This window comes from Pogoniulus pusillus, chromosome 8 (genome assembly GCF_015220805.1).
Source record: "Pogoniulus pusillus isolate bPogPus1 chromosome 8, bPogPus1.pri, whole genome shotgun sequence".
NCBI classification, from domain to species: Eukaryota; Metazoa; Chordata; class Aves; order Piciformes; family Lybiidae; genus Pogoniulus; species Pogoniulus pusillus.
This window is the reverse complement of record NC_087271.1, coordinates 12213812-12237134: the sequence shown is the minus strand read 5'-3', so window position 1 is coordinate 12237134 and position 23323 is coordinate 12213812. Positions and strand designations below refer to the sequence as shown.

General features: G+C 43.6%; 1 protein-coding gene across 4 annotated transcripts in view; it reads left to right on the top strand.

The window, feature by feature from the left end:
* Window positions 1–23323, top strand: part of DNM3 (dynamin 3) — a 234570-nt gene that overhangs the window by 201335 nt on the left and 9912 nt on the right. For 3 of the 4 annotated variants that reach the window (XM_064147248.1, XM_064147247.1, XM_064147246.1), the window contains 3 exons: window positions 3170–3334; window positions 10042–10268; window positions 11181–11417. In XM_064147248.1, coding sequence (XP_064003318.1) covers window positions 3170–3334; window positions 10042–10268; window positions 11181–11417 — 629 coding nt within the window. Of the gene's footprint in view, window positions 1–3169; window positions 3335–7807; window positions 8030–10041; window positions 10269–11180; window positions 11418–23323 lie in introns of those variants that run through there. The other variant, XM_064147249.1, reaches the window with a different exon arrangement.

Below are 23323 nucleotides of genomic sequence, written 5' to 3'. Positions count from 1 at the left end.
GCATGAGAAGTCTTCACTTGAGACACCAAATCATTAAGAATGCTGTGGCCAGAAGCTTTCATAATAAATTACTGTAAACTCACAAAAGACTGATCTTTTTTGATTTCAGAGAAAATAAATCAACAATATGAAGTCAGCTCTAGTGCAGGTTCAAACAAGAGGCAGACTCCTGAAGTATTATCCACTTTCTGTAAATATCACCTATGAGCCTGTATATAAAAGATTAAATGTTTGCAGACTGTTACCCTTTGCCTCAAAGATCAGAGACAAATTGCTATTTTTACTTTACATTCTCTTGATGAGGATAATGATAAACATCTGTCACTTTGCTGGTTAGCCAGCTAAGGCTCTTACTGCAGTCTGTAATTTAGATAGTAATGGGGGAGGAAGAGAAAGAAAAGAAGGAAAGAAAGAAGGAAAGAAAGAAGGAAAGAAAGAAGGAAAGAAAGAAGGAAAGAAAGAAGGAAGGAAGGAAAGAAGGAAAGAAGGAAAGAAGGAAAGAAAGAAAGAAAGAAAGAAAAGAAAGAAAGAAAGAAAGAAAGAAAGAAAGAAAGAAAGAAAGAAAGAAAGAAAGAAAGAAAGAGAGAAAGCAAGGAAGGAAGGAAGGAAGGAAGGAAGGAAGGAAGGAAGGAAGAAAGAAAGAAAGAAAGAAAGAAAGAAATAAAGAAAGAAAGAAAGAAAGAAAGAAAGAAAGAGAAAGAAAGAAGAGAGAAAGAAAGAGAGAAAGAAAGAAAGAAAGAAAGAACAAGAGAAAGAAAGATAGAAAGAAAGAAAGAAAGAAAGAAAGAAAGAAAGAAAGAAAGAAAGAAAGAAAGAAAGAAAGAAAGAAAGAAAGAAAGAGAACAAGAGAAAGAGAGAAAGAGAGAAAGAGAGAAAGAGAGAAGGAGAGAAAGAAAGAAAGAAAGAAAGAAAGAAAGAAAGAAAGAAAGAAAGAAAGAAAGAAAGAAAGAAAGAAAGAAAGAAAGAAAGAAAGAAAGAAAGAAAGAAAGAAAGAAAGAAAGAAAGAAAGAAAGAAAGAAAGAAAGAAAGAGAGAAAAGAGAAAGAAAGAGAGAAAGAGGAAAGAAATGAAAATTACACAGGCACACTGCACTTTATATACATAGTGAAGAAGAAAAGGAAAAGAATCATATGGAAAGGAGCTGGGAAGGGAACATTTTCAGACTGCTGCTATTTGGCTAAAAGCTGTGGATATATGATAGATGACTGATTTTCCATTTATTTGGCATTTTGCAGGGAAAATTACAGTTAGTTTCTTTTCAGACATGGAGGCTAAGGGAAATACTCCATCTGCATGCTGTGACTTTTTGGCATATGCTTTTTATTAACAGAATAGTTAAGGTTGATACGGTAGTGTGCCTACTGGTGTTGCAGGATCGAGAATGCTGTTTTCATCCAGAGCTCTGTTAGTGTCCTCCACAGTCTCAAAATGTTAAGGAAGCACTGCTGATTATTTTTTAAGTCCCTAGATTAGCTGCTGCCCAAGTAATTGGTCTGTAATTAAAAATGATCTGAGCTTTTGAAACTTCTTCTGCAAACATTTAGTTTTGCTTCTCAGTGGTAAGTTAGATCTTATTACTTAATGAAACTGTAACTTAACAAGTCATGACCACTGATACTTCACTTAGACTGGACTAATCATAGAATGCTAGGGCTTGGAGAGCAAGTCCACCCCGACCCTGCAAAGCAGGACCACTTACACAAGGTCACACAGGCAGGTTTTGAAGATTCTAGAGAAGGAGAATCCACAACCTCTCTAGGAAGCCTGTTCCAGTGCTCTGTCATCCTCACAGTGAAAGTGGTTTTTTCTCATGTTGAGATGGAATTTCCTGTGATTGAGTTTACATCCGTTGCCCATAATCAAGCTGTCATTTACAAATGTAAATGCAAAATGGTCTACTTGCCACTGCTGCATGAGCAGAAGACTCTGCGTTAGGAGATGAAACTAGGAATCTCTTTTAGCCCAGCAAGAATGGAGTCCATGTAAGGAAAAGCCTCTTGTAGTGAAGTGTTTGGGTGTCTAGCTCTAATAGTCTAGTGGGTTACCTGCTGCTTTCAGCTGTTCCAGAACTCTGCAGAGCACTTGGCACATGCAAATTTCAGGTGAACACTATGTTGTAAATGGAGTTGTGCTGACAGGGGTCTGGTTGGGATCAAACTATTTCTGGGTACTGCATTACTCACTTTGTCTTCGAGTTAGGTTTCCAGGTACCAACAGAACAGGTTCACATTTTATAGGTCATGCTAATACAGCTTTGGTGGTTATTTTCAGGGAGGTGTTACTACACGTCAGCTTACAGAAAGGACAATGATCTTTGTAATTTCCAGGCTGGAATTTCATTCTTTTGGCATCTTTGAGCCTCAGAAAGCAGCTTGTTTTTTACCAAAGGGCTACTTTTCTTTTTAAAGGTTTTCTTATCTTTATACAGGGCAGACCAAAGCAAAATATATCCCTTTTTAGCTTCCAGTTAGTTTCTGGTATTTTCTATAATTAGGTCAGCTGTTTACATATAAAGAAGTTTTGTTGGTATTTTCCTGCCCAATGAAAAAGAGACCTTTAATATATAATCCAGCCTACGTTATACTATCTTGAGCACTAGAACCAATGATGCTTTTGCTGTTATTCTTCATAAATTTGTTGTTTATGTAGGTGGTGTTCACATCTAATAAACATTGAGGCTGAAGTGTGGAATTTGTTGCAACTGACTCAGTAACAAGGATGGGTTTTACTCATAGGAGGGTAAAACTTAAACCCCAGGTTTATGGTGCTGCTTTCTTGCATGGCTCAATCTGGCTGAGTCTGAATGGTACAAGATTTGGTAACGAGTATTGCGTTGAGTGATCTGAGAGAACTTCATGGGGTTTCATTTGCCACCACACGTCTTGGTCTGAAAAGTTTCTTTAATGCACAAATCTGTGTGCAAATGTACAGTGTGCTTTGTCAATTTCATATTGCATTAGCTTCTAGAAGTTGAGATTTCATGATGTTAAACTCTAATGTTAAAACAGGACAGTACTTCACATTTTAACTTCCAGACATTCTCTCTATGAATTACATTGCTGGACTGCTCAGTTGAAGTCCAGATCTCCCCTCCAATATATTTCCAGCTTATTGTAGTCTGCAAGTCTTGACTTTAAATTTGGTTGGTTTTTTTTCTTTTTCCTGTGTAGACTGAAAATGAGGAGAATGACCAAGCAGACAATTTTTCAATGGATCCCCAACTGGAGAGACAGGTGGAGACGATTCGCAATCTTGTGGACTCCTACATGTCTATTATCAACAAATGTATCCGAGATCTGATACCGAAAACAATCATGCATCTCATGATCAATAATGTAGGTACCAGCCAGGGTTCTAAATTGCTTTAACATATCTGTGAAATCTCTTACTCTCAAACACAGAGTTCTTGAATATAGCAGCAACAACAGCATCTACTGAAGAGAAGAACATGCTCCCATAAATGCCACACTTTCAGACAAGGCAGTCGTCCAAGGCAGAAGAAGGTTCTGCAGCCTTCTAAAAGGCTGGCACACTGCCTGGAGTGCTTACTCTAAAATGATGAAGATTGAATTTAATTGTATCTTAATCAGAATATGTTATTTTCTAAAGGGAAAGCAAGGAATTTTGTTTTCATTGTCTTGCTTTTGATGTAACAGGAAAGAGGAGTTGGGAGCCTGTGAGATCAGCAGAGCAGGGCTGTCCTTCCTTGATTTGTCAACTGCAGCTTCTTCTCATGGTGTCTTAAAGCAGTTCCTGTTTTGTTTGGGTTTCTTCATATTTTCAGATTACTATTTTCAAGGAATAAATGTAGAAACCTTGGACACTGCTGTTTAAATAAGCAGATGTGGTGGTTTGATTTATCATGTGTGTCTTCTCTTATCTCTGAAGATTATTTGGTTAAAGAGACAGCTTTGAGATATCATTATCACTGCACTCAGCCTTCACCTCCTGGCAGAGTTCTGAATGGACCTTGTTGAAAACTAAGCTTAACATTAGTGCCACTGCTACCACATAAATGAATAATGGAGAACACAGCTCCTGTTAGCTCTGGGTCGCCTTTTTCTACAAGGTCATAGAATCATAGAATCAACCAGGTTGAAAGAGACCTCCAAGATCATCCAGTCCAACCTAGCACCCAGCCCTAGCCAGTCAACTAGACCATGGCATCGAGTGCCTCATCCAGTCTTTTCTTGAACACCTCAAGGGACGGTGCCTCCACCACCTCCCTGGGCAGCCCATTCCAATGCCAATCACTCACTCTGGCAAGAATTTCCTCCTAACATCCAGCCTAGACCTACCCTGGCACAACTTGAGACTGTGTCCTCTTGTTCCATTGCTGGTTGCCTGGGAGAAGAGGCCACCCTCCACCTGGCTACAGCCTCCCTTCAGGTAGTTGTAGACAGCAATGAGGTCACCCCTGAGCCTCCTCTTCTCCAGGCTAAACAACCCCAGCTCCCTCAGCCTCTCCTCATAGGGTTTCAATCCAATCAGTCCTTACAAATGCTATAATGCAGATCTGGGTAGAATGTAGCTTTTGCTTTTGACTCAGGGCTGCCTCTGATGGACAACTACCTGAAGGGAGGTTGTAGCCAAGTGGGGGTTGGTCTTATCCCTCAGACAACCAGTGACAGTCTCAAGCTGTGCCAGGGCAGGTTTAGGCTGGATGTTAGGAAGAAGTTCTTCACAGCAAGAGTGATTGGCGTTGGAATGTGCTGCCCAGGGAGGTGGTAGAGTCACCGTCCCTGGAGGTGTTTAAAAGGAGACTGGATTAGGCACTTGGAGCCATGGTTTAGTTAATTAGAAGGTGTTAGGTGATAGGTTGGACTCGATGATCTTGGAGGTCTTTCCAACCAGGTTAATTCTGTGATTCTATGATTTCATTAGTACTGTGAAATTTGTGTGGCACTGAAGATTTAGGTGGTTGGGCAGGAAATTTCAGTGAGATTTCTTGGTACATATAATGTGAGCAGAATTTTTTGCATGAAAGCAAGAGAGAATCTGTTAACTTCTTTAGGTGCAGGAGAGTCAGACTCCAACTAATGCTTTAGTCGTGGGTGCATTTTTACAAAAGAACATGGAATCATAGCTGAGTTTTTTTTACATAAGAACATGGGAACAGTGAAACTGTTCTTTTTTTTTCCTCTGAAGTCAGCCATTTCCCTCGACTTTTTCAGGGTGAGCATGTTTCCTCTGCTCTTTCCAGATCACAGCTAGCTGCTTGCTGCTTTGACTTCGCACAGCTTCAGTGCCTTTTTGAAAGGGCTGGTCTTTAGCTCTCATTTCATAAACAGAGTTCAGTGAGAAGTTCCTTTTGAAAGCTGACATTACATTTTCTGCCACTCACCTCCTCATATGGAATAGTTTAAGGGGCTCTGAAGTGTGTGCTTTACTCAGAAGTAGAGTACTATAAGATATTGTACTTTCAATCTCATCAGCTGTTAGTTACATCAACAAAGTCTGTCGTGCTGGCTGACCGTGGCACACAGAAACAACATGCTTAAAACATCATCCACCTTTCAGTTGACCTCACAGTCCACAGCTCACCAGCAAAGCCAAATACAGCTAGGATGTCCACCTTAATCCTAGAATTGGAATTTGTGGCAAAGAATCAGAACTTTTTAAAGGGCTGTGAAGAGCAAGACTAAAAAGTTTTAACATCTTTTTTTTCTGTGCAGCATAGGCAGTAAAGTACCATATTAAAAACAATTGCTGTAACATTTATTTTCTTAAAATCAGTGCTATTAAAAGAGAGAAAGAAATGCTTGAATTAAGACAACCATAATGTTGTGCAAATTGCTGGAAAGCAGTGGAGCTGTGATGAAAAGTGGGTCCTGCTAAGTTGTGTCTGTATTCCTTGGAGTCTTCAGAAGTCCATCCTGTCCACCAGCAGTTAAGTGAAAACACCCTCCCTCTTAATGAGCATATTCTGTACTTTTTGCTGCCCCATCATGTTGCCTCCAGAACTCTGGAAACAAATCGATCCCAAGGAGTTTGTTTCCATGACAATCATAACCTCCCAAGTACTCCTAAAACTTACTTTCCACTTTGTGGGCCTGTAAATGAGCACTTATAATTCAAGGGAAGTATCAGATTCAAACTCAGTGCACAGAAAATTAGATGCTGTCCCTAAGCATATTTTGAGACCTAAAGACTAGATTGCTGTATTCCACATGCATCCTTTATTCTTCCCTTAGGGTGGAGGTTGATTACCTTAAAAGAAAATACATTTACCACACAGAACTGTATTGTGTTACCATTAGCAATTCAAACATGCCCAAAGAAAACAGACATTTCAGAATTTGTATTTCATGGTGCCTAGGTACCACAGATGATGCCAGGGGGTTGGTCTTACAGTAGGCAATGTATATTCCTGTGATGGTTTGGGGGTTACCCCACCCCCCCACACTTTTGAATTTGCCCCAGCTAACTCAGATGGACCCTGGGAATATAGATGAAGCAATTTATTTACAGCTAGCAGAATTTACAAGCAGCTATTTACAATATTTACAGTTATATACAGTTATATACAGAAATATACAAAGGATAAACAATACAAAAGCACAACTCCTCTCCCAGAAACCTGAGTCCCCAGGAGGGGCTCTCAAACCACCCCAACACCTCCCCCTGGCCCTCTCAACCTTACCCCAGTTCTCAGGAAGAAAAGAGGTGCAGCCAAGAGGTTAGGGTGCAAGGTTAGTAGGAGCAGGGTTAATGAGATGTGACCAGGTCTAAGGCAAAAGCAAGAGTGAGAAACAAAATGGAGAAAAAGTCTTTCTTCTTCCCAGAGCTCTCAGCGAGACTGTGAGAGAAGTTGACATCAATTGTTTTCATTTCACTGCCTGTTATCTAGTTCTTTTACCAAAACATTCCAGCTTGCTTCAAACTAGCACAATTCCTTAAGCAGTGATGTTCATCTTAGCTGAGTAGAAAAACTCCAAAGTACTTGTTACTACCAAGCATAATGTATGGGCTGTGTTTGCACTTGAGACTTGTGTCTCAAGTCTCCTCGCTGAGGAATGAAGTTTCAAGCCCACCTAATCCCAGTTCAGAGTGACAGGGCAGTTGGTGTTTCAAATGCTTCCTTCAGGTTTGACTGCACGTCTGATGTCTGTGAAGGAAAATGTTTGAAACTATTCCTCTGAATCTTTCTATTTTCTAGAAAGGAACAAAGGTGTGAGTGTCACTTTCCCTTCTTTTTCCAAGATGGAGAGAATAGCTATTGTGGGAGATCCCCTGTACTCAACACTGGTCAGGCCACACCTTGAGTACTGTGTCCAGTTCTGGGCCCCTCAATTCAAGAGAGATGTTGAGGTGCTGGAATGTGTCCAGAGAAGAGCAACAAAGCTGGTGAGGGGCCTGGAACACAAACCCTGTGAAGAGAGGCTGAGGGAGCTGGGGTTGGTTAGCCTGGAGAAGAGGAGGCTCAGGGGGGACCTCATTGCTGTCTGCAACTACCTGAAGGGAGGTTGTAGCCAGGTGGGGCTTGATCTCTTCTCCCAGACAGCCACCAATAGAACAAGGAGACACAGTCTCAAGTTGTACCGGGGGAAGTATAGGCTGGATGTTAGGAGGAAGTTGTTGCCGTTGCCAGAGAGAGTGATTGGCATTGGAATGGGCTGCCCAGGGAGGTGGTGGAGTCACTGTCCCTGGAGGTGTTGAAGAAAAGACTGGATGAGGCACTTGGTGCCATGGTCTAGTTGACTGGCTAGGGCTGGGTGCTAGGTTGGACTGGATGATCTCAAAGGTCTCTTCCAACCTCGTTGATTTTATAATTCTATGATTCTATGATCTTCCTCTTTCCGGTACAGAGCATCTGACTGCAGAAGGCAGGAGGTTGATCCAAGAACCACCCTTCCAGAAGAAATTACAGAGTTACTTGAGTCTCCTGCTAGTGGCAGACAGTGATCTCTCTTGACAATTGTCACAGGCTGATTATTTTCAAACAGATATTTGTGGTTTAACAATGCCTTTACAATCATCTCTGGCCTTAATCTAATTTTAGGACGACGACGACGACTTTTTTTATTTTTGAAGTGATGCCATTAAATGCTCTTTTCATCAAGCAGAATGTGATGCTGTTTAACTATGATATCTGGTTTTAATGTGGAGTTTTTGGCAATCATGAGAAAAGTAGTGTACTCTGGCTCCTGATCAGTACCATCTACTGGAAACCAGCATGAGACTCATGGAAAATTTTTGCAAGCTTTGCTAAGAATTTGTGCATCCCCTGTCATACGTGAATGGGAAATGACAGCCAAGCCCAGACAATATGGTTTTGTTTCCCTGTGAGGCCTGTCCTTGGTCTTCTTTTCATTGCTAGGTGACCATAAAGGGTCCCACTCCTGTGCAGTTTGACTGCTCTTATTGACCTTGTCTGAACAAAAACATCGGGATTTAAAGCAGTGTCACTAAACTAGCACAAGCCCATCTGCAAATGTAGCTCAGGTTCATGTAATCAGAATCTTGAGAACATATTATGGTTAATATCTCCATCTCTAAAAAGCTTTATAGAGCAAAAAGCCAGGTGAGAAATAGATCAGAACAGCAGTGAAAGTCTCAAATGCAAGGTTTTAGTGGGTCAGCAGTTGCTTTATTTACCACAGTCTCATTTAATCAGTGTACTTCTAGATTTTTATCTCTCCTAATGTAGCCCAGGTTTCCACAACCATGGCAGGCATAGCAGGAAATCAATATAGTAAATCAGATTACTTGAAGATTTCTCCCTTCGGTTTGAAAGTGTGTGGATGGGATATTTAGAACCTGACAACGTTTTTGGAGATGAAAGATGCTATCTGTAGTAAAGTAAACTGTTGCAAAGAAAATAATTGGCAGAGGTGTTATAATGCTGGGAAATTCCCAGGAGAATTAAGTAGCTAATGGAATTGCTATTACGCTGCCACTTACCTCTCAACTAGCCATTTAGAAGGCCAGCTGACTGAACTGTAAGCATAGATGTCAGCTTAGAGCTTGAGACATTAACTCCAGCCATCTTAAGTGTTTCAAAGGCAGACCCAAAAAAAAGCCACAGTGCGTTGTGGAGCTGTTTCACATGATGAGGATAAGATGGTTTTGTGCATTGGTGGCTCATCAGGTGGCTTCGTAATTGTGTTAAGCCCATCTGCTTGTAGGCAGCTGCTAAAAGGTCCTGTCCATTCTCTTCCAGCTGCTCTGCCCAGCTGCATATGCCAGCCTTTCCATGCAGCTAGACCTCAGGCAGCTGCACCATCAGCTTAATCTAAATTCAGCATATTCAAGTCCTTAATCTGACCTAACAAAAACTGTATGACCAGCAGAACTGATGTAAGGAGCAGGGGAAACCAAGGAAGTAGTGATAATGTCTTTCCTGGTTCCATGAATCTCACACTTAAAAGACCACAGAAAAAGAAGATTACAGAATGAACCTTGTTGGAAAAGGCCTTTGAGATCATTAAGTCCAACCTATCACCTAACATCTTCTCATTAACTAAACCATGGCACTAAGTGCCTCATCCAGTCTCCTTTTAAACACCTCTAGGGACAGTGACTCCACCACCTCCCCAGGCATCCCATTCCAACGCCAATCACTCTTGCTGTGAAGAACTTCTTCCTAACATCCAGCCTAAACCTGCCCTGGCACAGCTTGAAACTGTCTTCTTGTTCTGTCACTGGTTGCCTGGGAGAAGAGACCAGCTCCCACCTTTCTACAACCTCCCTTCAGGTAGTTGTACAACACTAAGGTCTCCCCCGAGGCTCCTCTTCTCCAGGCTAAACACCCCCAGCTCCCTCAGCCTCTCCTCATAGGGTTTGTGCTCCAGGCCCCTCACCAGCTTTGTCGCCCTTCTCTGGACACATTCCAGCATCTCAACATCTCTCTTGAATTGAGGAGCCCAGAACTGGACACAGTACTCAAGGTGTGGCCTGACCAGTGCTGTGTACAGGGGCACAATGACTTCCCTGGTCCTCCTGACCACTTGCTTTGTTCTGTATTGTGTTTTCAATAGTTTTTTTAATTGCAGTTGTTGCTTATTTGTTTGCTGGAGTTTTGTTTTGTCTGGTAAAACAGGTAAAGGAATTTATCAATGCAGAGCTCTTGGCTCACCTGTATTCTTCTGAGGACCAAAACACTCTAATGGAGGAGTCAGCTGAACAGGCACAAAGGCGAGATGAAATGCTCCGCATGTACCAAGCACTGAAGGAAGCTCTGGCAATCATTGGAGATATCAGCACCAGCACTGTCTCAACTCCTGCACCTCCTCCTGTAGATGACTCCTGGCTTCAGCAGGCCCGCAGGCAAGGATCTGCAGATTTGTATTGCAGTGAAGTCTAGGACGGGCAGATACTGGCAGCAGCAGCTTCCTCCCTGCCCATCTTTTGGGGATGATACCTCTAGGTCTTTAATGACATCTGAAGGGAGTCTGCATGAAGGCTGGAGAAGGACTGTTTACAAAGGCCTGTAGTGATAGTACAAGGGGCAATGGTTTGAAATTAGAGTAGATTTAGGATGAAGGTTAGAAGGAAATTCTTTACCATGAGGGTGGTGGAACATGGGAACAGATTGCCTGTGGAGGTAGTTGAGGCCCCATCCCTGAGGATATTCAAGGTCAAGCTTGACAGAGCTCTGGGCCTGAGGATGTCCCTTCTCACTGCAGGGGAGTTGGACTAGATGACCTTCAGATGTCCCCTCCAATACAAACCATTCTATGATACTATGACATTTGTGAGTGAAATCAAAACACTTCTTGTGTATAGATATTCTATGGATACGTATGTGAACACCAGACAGGAGATTTGCCTTGCAGAAGACATCCAATGGGTTTATTATAGCTTGCCTAAAGCTTCAGGGAGCAGCTGCTTCTGCCACTGCAGCTGTGCATCCACAAGGCCTCTTCTTTCAAGCAATTATAATAATTCATTATTAATTATAATCATTCATTATCTCAGGCTCCATGTCCTAGAAAATCCACTTAATGTTATTGGAACTCTTAATATTGAAATCCTGTAACTTTACTTCTTTGCTTCTGTGTTTATTTCAGTCATAGGGCTGCAGGAAAAGTAAGTGTGATGCTCTGACACTGGCAGCAAAGAAAAAATGGTTGTCACAGGCATAAAAAGGGGGGTCATTTCGGGGTTTATTTTATTGTTTTTAAAAACACCCAAAACCTAACCCAAAATTCTGAATGTCTTAAATCTCTCTTTCTCTAGATCTCCTCCTCCGAGTCCCTCAACTCCGAGGAGGCCTACATTAAACAATCCCCCAACCAGACCTTTATCTGGCCGAGGACCTGCTCCTGCCATCCCATCTCCAGGCCCACAGTCAGGAGCTCCCCCAGTCCCATTCCGCCCAGGACCACTGCCTCCATTTCCAAGTGGTGGTGAAGCCCTTGGAGGACCTCCTCAGGTTCCCTCTCGGCCAACCCGGGCTCCGCCCAGTGTCCCAAGGTAAGATATCTGATCTGCCTGGTGGTGGGCATGGTTCTCTCCCTCTAGCATAACAGACAGATTGTGCACTGTGGTGGAAAGTCGAGCACCATTGCAGAGGGAGTCTGTGTAACAAAGCAAAGCTGGGCACTCGCTGCAGAGAGTGAAAGACATTTGAGCAATCAGTGTTTAGCACAGACAGGACTTCTTGGGAAAACAGGAAGTGTTTTCATGGGAAGAAAAGTTCCAGTCAGTTTGAAGACACTAGATTTTCTTACATGAACAGTCCCTCTTCTGGTTGTGTTCTACCCACACAGGGGTTCACAGACAGAGAGAGGTCATCTACACCTCCACCAGAACTGGGGCAAAGGTACAGCTCCTTACATCTGCTCTTCTGAGTCCTCAGCAGAGGAAGTGAAGGCTCTTCTGGGAGAGAGCAACAACAATCCCTGTAGAGCTAGTGTGACAAACTGATAAGATTCTGATTTTTTTTCATTCCACAATGCAAGACATTTACATTCCCTTGAAGAGAGCCCCTAGTTGTCTAAAGATGTAGCTCTTACGGCACAGAATGATTAGGTAAGGAACAGGAGTTTTGTGACCATATCATTTCGTTTTCTTCCCTTTCCAGACCTTCCCATTTATCGGTACTTTTGAAAGTAGCTTTGCATATTACAGTATCACAGTATCATCAGGGTTGGAAGAGACCTCATAGATCATCAAGTCCAACCCTTTACCACAGAGCTCAAGGCTAGACCATGGCACCAAGTGCCACGTCCAATCCTGCCTTGAACAGCTCCAGGGACGGCGACTCCACCACCTCCCCGGGCAGCCCATTCCAGTGCCCAATGACTCTCTCAGGGAAGAACTTTCTCCTCACCTCGAGCCTAAATCTCCCCTGGTGCAGCCTGAGGCTGTGTCCTCTTGTTCTGGCGCTGGCCACCTGAGAGAAGAGAGCAACCTCCTCCTGGCCACAAACACCCCTCAGGTAGTTGTAGACAGCAATAAGGTCACCCCTGAGCCTCCTCTTCTCCAGGCTAACCAATCCCAGCTCCCTCAGCCTCTCCTCGTAGGGCTGTGCTCAAGGCCTCTCCCCAGCCTCGTTGCCCTTCTCTGGACATGCTCAAGCATCTCAATGTCCCTCCTAAACTGGGGGCCTAGAACTGAACACAGCACTCAAGGTGTGGTCTAACCAGTGCAGAGTACAGGGGCAGAATGACCTCCCTGCTCCTGCTGACCACACCATTCCTGATGCAGGCCAGGATGCCATTGGCTCTCTTGGCCACCTGGGCACATTGCTGGCTCATGTTCAGGCAGGTATCAATCAGCACCTCCAGATCCCTCTCTGGCTGCTCTCCAGCCACTCTGACCCCAGCCTGTATCTCTGCATGGGGTTGTTGTGGCCAAAGTGCAGCACCCTGCACTTGAAGCTATTGAATGCCATCCCATTGGACTCTGCCCATCTGTCCAGGCGGTCAAGGTCCCGCTGCAGAGCTCTTCTGCCCTCCAACCCAGTCACATCTGCCCCCAGCTTGGTGTCATCTGCAAACTTGCTGATGACTGACTCCATGCCCTCATCCAGGTCATCTATGAAGATGTTAAAGAGGATGGGGCACAGCACAGATCCCTGAGGGACACCACTAGTGACTGGCCGCCAGCTGGATGTGGCACCATTCACCACCACTCTCTGGGCTCGGCCCTCCAGCCAGTTCCTAACCCAACATAATACATGACATAATACATGTAATCTTTGATATATTATATATATATATATATAACAGAATCATTCAGGTTTGAAAAGCCCCTCAGGATCATCAAGTCCAACCAATATCCCTACTCTACAAGGTTCACACTAAACCGTATCCCCAAGCCCCACACCTAAATGGCCTTTAAACACACCCCGGGTTGGTGACTCAACCACCTCCCTGGGTAGCCCATTCCAATGCTTGACCACTCTTGCTGGGAAATAATAATATCCCGTCTAAACCTACCCAGCTGGAGCTTGAGGCCATTCCCTCTTGTTCTATCACTAATTACCTACGGGAAGAGACCAGCACCAACCTCTCCACAATGTCCTTTCAGGTAGCAGTAGACAGCAATGAGGTCTCCCCTCAGTCTTGTCTTTTTCACAATAACCATCCACAGCTCCTTCAGTTGCTCCTCATAAGATTTCTTCTCCAGGCCCTTCCCCAGGTTCGTTGTTCTCCTCTGCACTGGCTCCAGCACTTCCACATCTCTCTTGTATTGAAGTGCCCAAAACTGAACACAATACTCAAGGTGTGGCCTCACCAGAGCCAAATACAAGGGGGCATGATATAAAAGCCTCCAAATCAGAGGGCTTTGGTAACTTCCTAAATTATGATAGGTTGGACTTGATGATCTCAAAGATCTTTTCCAACCTGATTGATTCTGTGATTCTATGAGATGCACGGGCAGATTAGGCCAGGCTGGAACAAAGGGCTTTCTCTATTTTAAATAAGTTGACTGTTACATTAAAATTAGTCACTGTTTGCAAAAGCAACTAACCAAACATCCAACCTACCAGTTAAAGAAAAACCAGAAGAAAATGTGTGCATTTTCAGCCTTAGAAATGGTAATTGAGAATCATAGAATCAGTCAGGGTTGGAAGGGACCACAAGGATCACCTAGCTCCAACGCCCCTGCCATGGGCAGGGACAAAGAGGACCTTTGGAGAATAACTTTCTTTTAAATAGCTGAGATCTGTTGTAGTTGTCAGTAGGTTAAATTTGAGGCTCAGTTTCTAGCATAATTACTCTTTATAATATGGAGAATAAATAAATGAGGTATATCAAAGGAATGAAATATTTTTATATATTTTCTGTGAATTGCATCAGTGCCCAACCATGAAATGCACTCTTTCACCTCAGTAGGTATCTTGTTGCTTGCAGTAGGACCACTGGGGAGAGATTCAGAATTGCCTTTCTGGGTACTAAACATTGTGCATAAAGGAAAGAAGCCCAAGCAGCATCCCCTCACTGAGAAGGCCTGGGAATGAGCTGAAGGGCACTGGCCCCAGTGTTTCCCCTGTGCCTATATCAGTAAATCACATCCTAGACAAAGAAATGAGGTCCAGTGTGTTGTCAGTTGTACTGCTGGAGAGAACCATACCTTCCTGGTGTAGCTCCCCTTGCCTTGCAAATGAGCATGTCTCCTTTGTCCTGCCTGGCCGTGATTTTGCATGAGCACAGCTTTCCTGAGGTGGCCTGCCAAGAGCATGTCTGATGATAATCTTTTTGATGCTAAAGCGATCGGTGGGATGGAGACCACAAAAGGAATTTTCTAGAGCACGACAAACACTTGGGTAAGCAGCCCACGAGCAGCTCAGTTCATGAGTGCTCCTGGTGGCATGTAAAGCAGTGGCTGATAAAGGAGGTCAGTGTTTTTACAGAGATGGAGCTGGATATATACTGGAGTGTGTGACTGACATTTTTGTGGAGAAAAATATCTGCAATACACATCTTCTGGACTGGATCCTAGATGACTTTTTTAGAGCTATGAAAGCCTCAGATGTTTAAAAAAAAACTCAGCTGCTTAAGAATGAAGGAAAGGTTTACCATTTTGCTGAAACTTCAGGTTTCTCCTGCTGACTAAAGTCAGAGAGAGGAAATCCCAGGGAAGAGGTTGCAAGGGAAATCACCTGAGGGGGACAGTGTGGCCAGCTTCTGCGTCTATTAAATGTTTCTTTTGAGCCCTGGAATTTCTGCTATGCTTGGTCTGGTTTTAATAACAGCCTTTGCAGGATCATAGGAAATTGACTCTGAAAATGGGTCTGAGATATTAAAAGGGGGGGGGGACAAAAAAAGGACTTTTGAGGAAGAGTTCTTGTAGAAACTTGAGGTTTCTCCGTGACTTGTTTTTGAACCGAGGCTCTGTGCTCCAACTGCTCCACCACCATTTTCTGCAGAGATTCCTTGAAGAGTCAGAATCTCATACCTAGGTAAATAGTTTAGCTTCCTGAGAAGAAAGTTGTATTTTTAAAGTTCATCTAGCTTTCTAAAAGAGTTTTTTGTGGCAGTCACTGTCACATGGAGCTGAAAATCCTTACATGCTGAAGAAATGTAAGCTTCGTGTTTTTTCCTGTTCCACCTAAAGGTAAAAAAAATAAGTTTTGGGGTTAAGACTGGGACCATCCTATTCCAGTGAGTAACTGAGCACATATTTGGATTGAACAAATGGGCACCTTATAGTGAGATACAGCTCCTGTCTTCAAATGTTTTTTTTTCTGAACTTTATTAGCACTCAAGGAATTGTACAGAAGTGGTTAGCTCTCGGCGTTTTCTCACTGCTGCTTGCTTACTGTACAGGGAAAGGAAAAGAGTTAGGGGAGCAGGAAATAATTTTCTTCCTTGCTTCACTCTGATTCTAAAGCTGGTTTGGGTTATGTGCTCTGAATATTTCTGTAAGGAAACAGAAACTATTTGCATGATACATGCCTCTTTTAATTAATCCCACTTGAGGTGGGTGGATCTCTCCCAGCAAAGCCTGTGAGTAAAGGCCCCTGGCTTTAAGGGCTCAGTGCCAAAGCATATATGATTTGTGAAATATTCCTTGCTGCCAGAATTTGGATTATTCCCTCTCTCTCTTAAAAGGCTGCAGTAGTATTTTGAAAGAAAATGCAGCTGTGTGCCTGCTTTAGTAAGATGGCTTTAAGCTAGCACTAGAACCCCTTTAGCTTACCATGATGTGTGTTTGCCCGCCTGTTTGGAAAGCCTGCTCTTGACCAATTTTAGTTCTACTGTGGATGCCTTGATTTATGGCTTTTAAATGTCCTGAATGGGTATTTCAGCTTTGCCACAAAGAAAACAATTGAACTGGAAATGTTCTTCTCTTGGCAGCAGAGTCCATGGTGTTATTGGGGGGTGGGAGGGTGCTCCCTTTTTCTCTTTTGTGTCCTGCTCTGTGGTGCTACTGTGGATGCATGAAGACTTTCCCAACAAAGCACTGGAGAACATTACTTGTTTTGCCATTAAAGCATGTGTGACCTCACTTAATGTGGAACTCTGGGACGTGGTTAAATGGGGGTCTTGAAGGGCTGGACTCCTGCCAGCAGGCAGAATCATAAATGGCCTTGAGCACACTGGTGTCACTCACAGGATTGCTAGTGCTTAGTCCCTAGGGGCTAAGGGTGGTCTTTACACGTGAAGCAAGCAGCAGGGAGGGAATTTGTGTTGTGCTGCTCACAAGCAGTCGCAGACTCTCCCTATAATTTACTTCAATCTACAGCCAGCCAGCACAGAAGGGGTGATGGGTGCTCTGCATCTATGTTTTATTATGTCACCAAGGCTAATTACCTGACCTGTTGTGTTTGTAACTAACCTACATTGTAAGCCTGGTGGCTTACACATATTTCTGCCAATTTGCCACTAAAAACACTTATATTTGACAGTAATTACAGTTAGAAATTTCCAGACAAAGCCAGAAGCACTGCTGAAAGCACCACTGCCTGACATTCCCTGGTCCGTGGCTTCTGCACTCAGCAGGTATCAACCATTCAGCTTTCTGTGATGCATTTTCACAGATTAGAGTTCTTTGGAAAGATTTAATGTAATGTCTAACCCTTTGCACTGAGTGATAAAAGAATCCCTTGCAAAAAATTGCATGTGATTTTCTGATTAAAATCTGCCATAATGTGTAAGGCCAGAAAAGTTATCCTGCCTTAGCCTGGGAATCTCCTCTCTTTAGGAAGTTGGACCTTGCAGCCTTAAAAACTTACTCTACTGTATTTTTTGATGGAATATATATGCCAACCAAATATCAAACTGTCTTGGCAGGATGAGTAAATGCCCACCTTAAAGCATTTGCACAATGAGTTGGATGATCTAAATCTGAACACCCAAGCAGAAGAGCATAGCTCTGTCCAGCAGTACCATCAATGTGTCCACTGTGAATGGATTTTTCAGTGAAAGTTATTTTCTAGAAGTATAAATGGCAATTAGAAATGTTTCATGCAAGCAAAGAAACAGCAATGCTACAGGGAGGGATTTCAAAATGCTGCTGGATTTCAGAGCAAAAAGAAAGCCAAAGTATAACAAATTTATTCTGCATTTCATCTCTGTGATCAAATACAGCTACACAGGTGATGCAAAGCCCCAGCCCATCACAGGAGGAGGATACAACTCTTCCCAAGTCAGTATGTTTCCAACCCTGCCTGTCCAAAGACCCCAAAATCACAAGACTTCTGAGAATATTAGTTATTCTTTCTGTGAATTCCTCCCTGGGGAAAGGCACTCCTATGTAATTTGTTACCAGACAAATTTACATTTCTTGTTGAAATCCACTCCTGGTAATGTGTTCCTTTTGCTGCTGGCTGCTTCAAGGAGACTCCATTTATTTTCCCTTATCTCTTATATAGGATTTCTGCTTTCCCCCCATCTTCCACTAGCTCCTTTATCACTATTTTGTTTTCCTTTTTGCCTGCCCTTCCCCTGCTGTCCCCTTCTTGACCATCCTGTTTGCTTCCTTTTTCACCTCTTCCTTTCACTTGGTTTCCTGGTTGGTATGTTTGTCTCTCTTCCAACGTATTCCTCCTTTCTTTTTCACTGTCTTGTCTTGGTTTCTTTCCAACTTATCCCTTCCTTGGCACCTTTGAAAATCTGTCTCCTGGTCCATGTATTTCTGTCTTTTAAAAAGTGTTCCAGGCAGTTTGCAAACCCTAAAATGCACTATTTTGCAGTCTTTCTTAACAGCAGCCTGGTGTCAGAGCCTTTGCCAACCATTAGGAACACAAGCTGCACTATTTAGGGTAGCCATACTGCCATGTGCAAAACCAGCTGGGGCTCAGTCACCTTACCTGAGGTCATCTCGCAGCTTCCCTGATTCCTGCACCTAAAAGGATGGCTTCTAGACTAGCAGCAGTGTTAATTGCCTTCATATACCCCTCCTCCTGTTGACTGTCCTGAAGATCAACTTCAACAAAGTTTATGGGATGACAGACATTGCAGCCACCCCAGCACTATTATCTCCCATACAAAGAGAGACTAAGAGCCCTGGGCCTGTTTAGTCTGGAGAAGAGAAGACTGAGAAGAGATCTTATCAATGTCTACAAATATCTAAGGGATGGGTCTCAAGTGAATGGGGCCAATCTCTCTTCAGTGGTTAGCAGCAATAAGACAAGGAACAATGAGTACAAACTGGAAGATAGAAGGTTTCACCTCAACATGAGGAGAAACTTCTTTACAGTGAGTGTGACAGAGAATCAGAACAGGCTGCCCAGAGAGGTTGTGCAGTCTCCTTCTTTGGACACTTTCAAAACCCACCTGCATGCATTCCTGTGCAGACTACTCTAGGTGATCCTGCTTTGGCAGGGGGAATTGGACTCCATTTCTGGAGGTCCCTTCCAACCTCTAAGTTTCTGTGATTCTGTTAGCACTAACTCTTAACTCACATCGGCATTTTCTTTCTTCAGCCAGAGGCAGGCTTTCTATATCTTACTGGTCCAGGAATTTTCTGATGGGCAGTACACGGTGATAGTTGAACAAATGTATCGGAAGAGTCACTTGTTTTACATGAAATTGATGTTTGATTCTGTTTATTGCATCTTTAGTATTGTTCCTGAGCTACTCACCCCTGACTTATTCAACAAAAAATTGCTTTTAAAACAAAGTGAACTAGGAGAGATCCATTTGATTGTGGTGTTGCAAGTACTTTCAAAGTTCAGCAAAGAGGATCAGGCTGGAAAAGGGTTCTTCATTACTCTCAGTGTAGACCAGTCCCATGTGATGGGGTAGGGTAAGTAAAAATGATGCAAGAGAGAGAGAGAATAAGACAGAAAAAGAAAGAACCTGCAACAAGTTGTAAAAAAAACCCACGTGTTTTCAGCAAATCTTTCCTGTTGTTATTCCTTTGCCTTTTCTCTCTCAAGACACTGCTAGTAGAAGGAAGTTTTTCCTTGAAAAAGGAAAGTAGAGTCAAATAGTAAATGTTGTTTGCCAGAAATGCAGGAATCTGAGGATGTGTTTTGTCCCCAGTAATCACACAATGGAGTAGCTTAATAAAGATTGTCATGAAGAGTATGCAGGATTAGAGCAAGGGTGCTCAGCAGGAAATGTCATGCCTTTTTGAGAAAGAGTGGGCAGTACAGCAGTCTGCTTCTAGCCTTCCTTATGCTAGGAGAGGAAGCACATGACAGTAAATATAGAGAAAGCATTGATGATTTGAACTTCCTGAACTTGCAGGCATCTTGAAAGGCTCTCTTTGAAACTCTCCTGTACCTTGCAAACTGTATTGGATTATTAGTGAATGAGGGCACTCAATGGCTACATTAACAGTGACACTGATAATCACACTAGTTTTGTCATCATGGACAAGAAGAGATGCAATTCCAGCTGAAGGTGACAACCAAGATATTTGCTCCCTTTCTTGCACCAAGGTATGTAAGGAGGAAAGAGACAAAAAGGCTGAGGAAGGTCAAAGGTGAGTAGGAAGGACAACAGAATGGGCAGAAGTAGCTGTGGTGTTCCAAGACAGGGTACATGATTCACACTGATGCTGAACAGTGTAGCAAACAAGTGCACAAGAGTTGAATTGTTACACAGAGTAGATGTTTCTCCTGCTCATTTTGTGGGCCTTCTGTTGCCATCTTCTGTGGACAGTGGATGTAGAGCAGCATTCTGAATGTATCACCTAGCACTTCTAATTTGCTTTTCTTCCACAGGCAGTTTTGATCATCTTGACCATCCTGACCTAGGGTTTCTGAAAGGTTCCTCAGGAACGTTGAACCTCTTTGCTTCTGAAAGGAGTATAAGAAGTCACAATCAGTGGAACCTCAGTCACTCTGATGTTTTCAAACAGCCTTAGCATTTGAATTAATGGAGATTTGTATTGCTTCATTGTAGTGGTGACTAGTGGAAGGGTTCATTCTTCCTGTTTACTCTTTTCTTTCTTTCACTTAAAAGAAACGTCAGATAAAACAGCATAATCTAACAACTTCATCTTGCTTTCACTTAGCACAAAAATTCTCTCACTGACAGAGGACTGTCCAGCTGGGTCATTTGAAATAGTGAGGTTAGCTGTATGTATGGGTAGCTGTGCAAGTTATCTGGCAGTATAGTTGCAGCACACCCTCTTTGCATTAGTGGAGCCTGATACATACATGTTCAGTTGGAGAGCTGCTTCAGAACTGGCATGCATTCTCAACCACTGGGCTACATACATCAGTGCTGCTGTTGCTGGCTTGCCCAAGAGAATAATCACGGAATCCGAAAATGCATTGGACCAGAAGGGACCTTTAAAACTCATCTAGTCCAGCCCTCATGCAGTAAGCAGGGACATCCCCAGCTTGCTCAGAACTCCATTGAGCCTGACCTTGAATGTCTCTTGGGATGGGACCTCCACCACCTCCCTGGGCAACCTATTCCAGTGTTCCAGCACCCTTATGGTAAATAACTTCTTCCTGATGTCCAATATAAACCTACCCTTCTTTAGTTTAAAACCATTGCCCCTTGTTCTGTTGCTACGTGCCCTTGTAAACAGTCCCTACCCAGCTTACTTGTAGGCCCCCTTCAAGTACTAGAACGCTGCTATAAAGTCTCCCCAGGTTTAACAACCCCAGCTCTCTCAGTCTGTCTTCATAGGAGAGGTGCTCCATCCCTCTGAACATTTTTGTGGCCCTCCCTCTGAGCTGCTCCATCCTTTTTGTGCTGAGAGCCCCAGAGCTGGATACAGTACTCCAGGTGAGGTCTCTCTCCTGTAGGCATGTTTACTAGAGACATTCCGTGTTTGACAAAATTACATTTTTCAGTACAGAAACAAATCTGAGGCATTTGCACCCTCTCAGACCACTACCTTGGAGCAAGAGACCATGTCAGGCAGATATTCCCCAACTACTTTTTCCTTTCATCACCACTGAGTACTGTTTGTCATATCTCCCATCATCTTCTTCATCATCATCATCATCATCATCATCATCATCATCATCATCTCCTGATTCTTGTCCATGATTGCTGCTTTAATCCTCTTAATTCTATCATCCTTTTTCTGCATTTCCTATTTTCTTGTGACCTTTGACATTACTATCAAGTGCCTTTCCTCTTCTTGGTTTTTCCACTCCCATTTAACCTTTCTCATGAGTGGATGTTCAGGACACTCCACAGTAGCTGTACTGCATCTGCTGTAGGCCAGAAAGAGTGTAAGGTATGCACAGATTGTAGACTAACTAATCAAGTCTGCAAACCATCTCTTCTATATCCATGATGGCTACGCTAGTTTTATTTCTGGATTGAATTTTCTTCCAAATTCAGAGGCTGATCATAGAATCAACCAGGTTGGAAGAGACCTCCAAGATCATCCAGTCCAATCTAGCACCCAGCCCTAGCCAGTCATCTAGAGCATGGCACTAAATGCCTCTTGAACACCTCCAGGGATGGTGACTCTACCACCTCCTGGGCAGCCCATTCCAATGGCAAATCACTCTCTCCATGCAGAACTTCCTCCTAACACCCAGCCTATACTTCCCCCGGCACAACTTGAGACTGTGTCCCCTTGTTCTATTGATGGTTGTCTGGGAGAAGAGACCAACCCTTACCTGGTACCATATGAAAGGCTGATATAAGAACTGGGAAAAGTAGAGGATAAGCTGTGTGGCTCTCCCAGGATCTTACAGAAAAGTGAGAAAACCTTAAAAAAAAAATCAGTTGAAGCATTATCACTATCCCAAGAAGTTACTTAGTCCCTCTAAATAGTCATCCAAACGAGAAATTGAATTTCCTCACCTGAAGTAAGTCACTCTTTTAACCTCTTCGGGTACATCTCACATCCAGATTAGTATCGTTAGCTAGAATAGAATTTGCCTGCAGACAGACTTAAAGCCACTTAAAGAAGTTTGGTTTGAATATTTTCTTGTTAACTTCTACAAAGACGGTGTCACGAATCGGAGAGGCTGCACTATAGGGAAAGCCCTCTGAGAGGGAAAGCTGGCCAATGTGATTCCCATACACAAGAAGGGTCGTAAGGAGGAGCCAGAAAACTACAGACCTGTGAGCCTGACCTCAGTGCCAGGCAAGGTCATGGAACAGGTCATCTTGGGTGCCATCACAAAGCACCTACAGGATAGCCAAGGGATCAGGCCCAGCCAGCATGGGTTTAGGAAGGGCAGGTCCTGCCTCACCAACCTGATCTCCTTTTATGATCAGGTTACCCGCCTGGTGAATGTGGGGAAGGCTGTGGATGTAGTCTACTTGGACTTCAGCAAAGCCTTTGACACTGTCTGCCACAAGAAGCTCCTAGCCAAGCTGGCAGCTCATGGTTTGGACAGATTCACTCTGTGCTGGATCAAGAACTGGCTGGATGGCAGAGCTCAGAGAGTGGTGGTGAATGGTGCCACGTCCAGTTGGCAGCCAGTCACAAGTGGTGTTCCCCAAGGATCAGTGCTGGGCCCAGTCCTGTTCAATATCTTTATTGATGATCTGGACGAGGGCATTGAGTCCAGCATCAGTAAGTTTGCAGATGACACCAAGCTAGGAGCAGGTGTTGATCTGTTGGAAGGTAGGAGAGCCCTGCAGAGGGACCTGGACAGGCTGGATGGGTGGGCAGAGGCCAATGAGATGAGATTCAACAAGGCCAAGTGCAGGGTTCTGCACTTCGGCCACAATAACCCCAAGCAGCGCTATAGGCTGGGGACTGAGTGGCTGGAGAGCAGCCAGGAGGAAAGGGACCTGGGGGTACTGATAGATAGTAAGCTGAAGATGAGCCAGCAGTGTGCCCAGGTGGCCAAGAGAGCCAATGGCATCCTGGCCTGCATCAGGAACAGTGTGGCCAGCAGGACAAGGGAGGTTATTCTTCCCCTGTACTCAGCACTGGTCAGGCCACACCTTGAGTACTGTGTCCAGTTCTGGGCCCCTCAATTCAAGAAAGATGTTGAGGTACTGGAACATGTCCAGAGAAGGGCAACGAAGCTGGTGAGGGGCCTG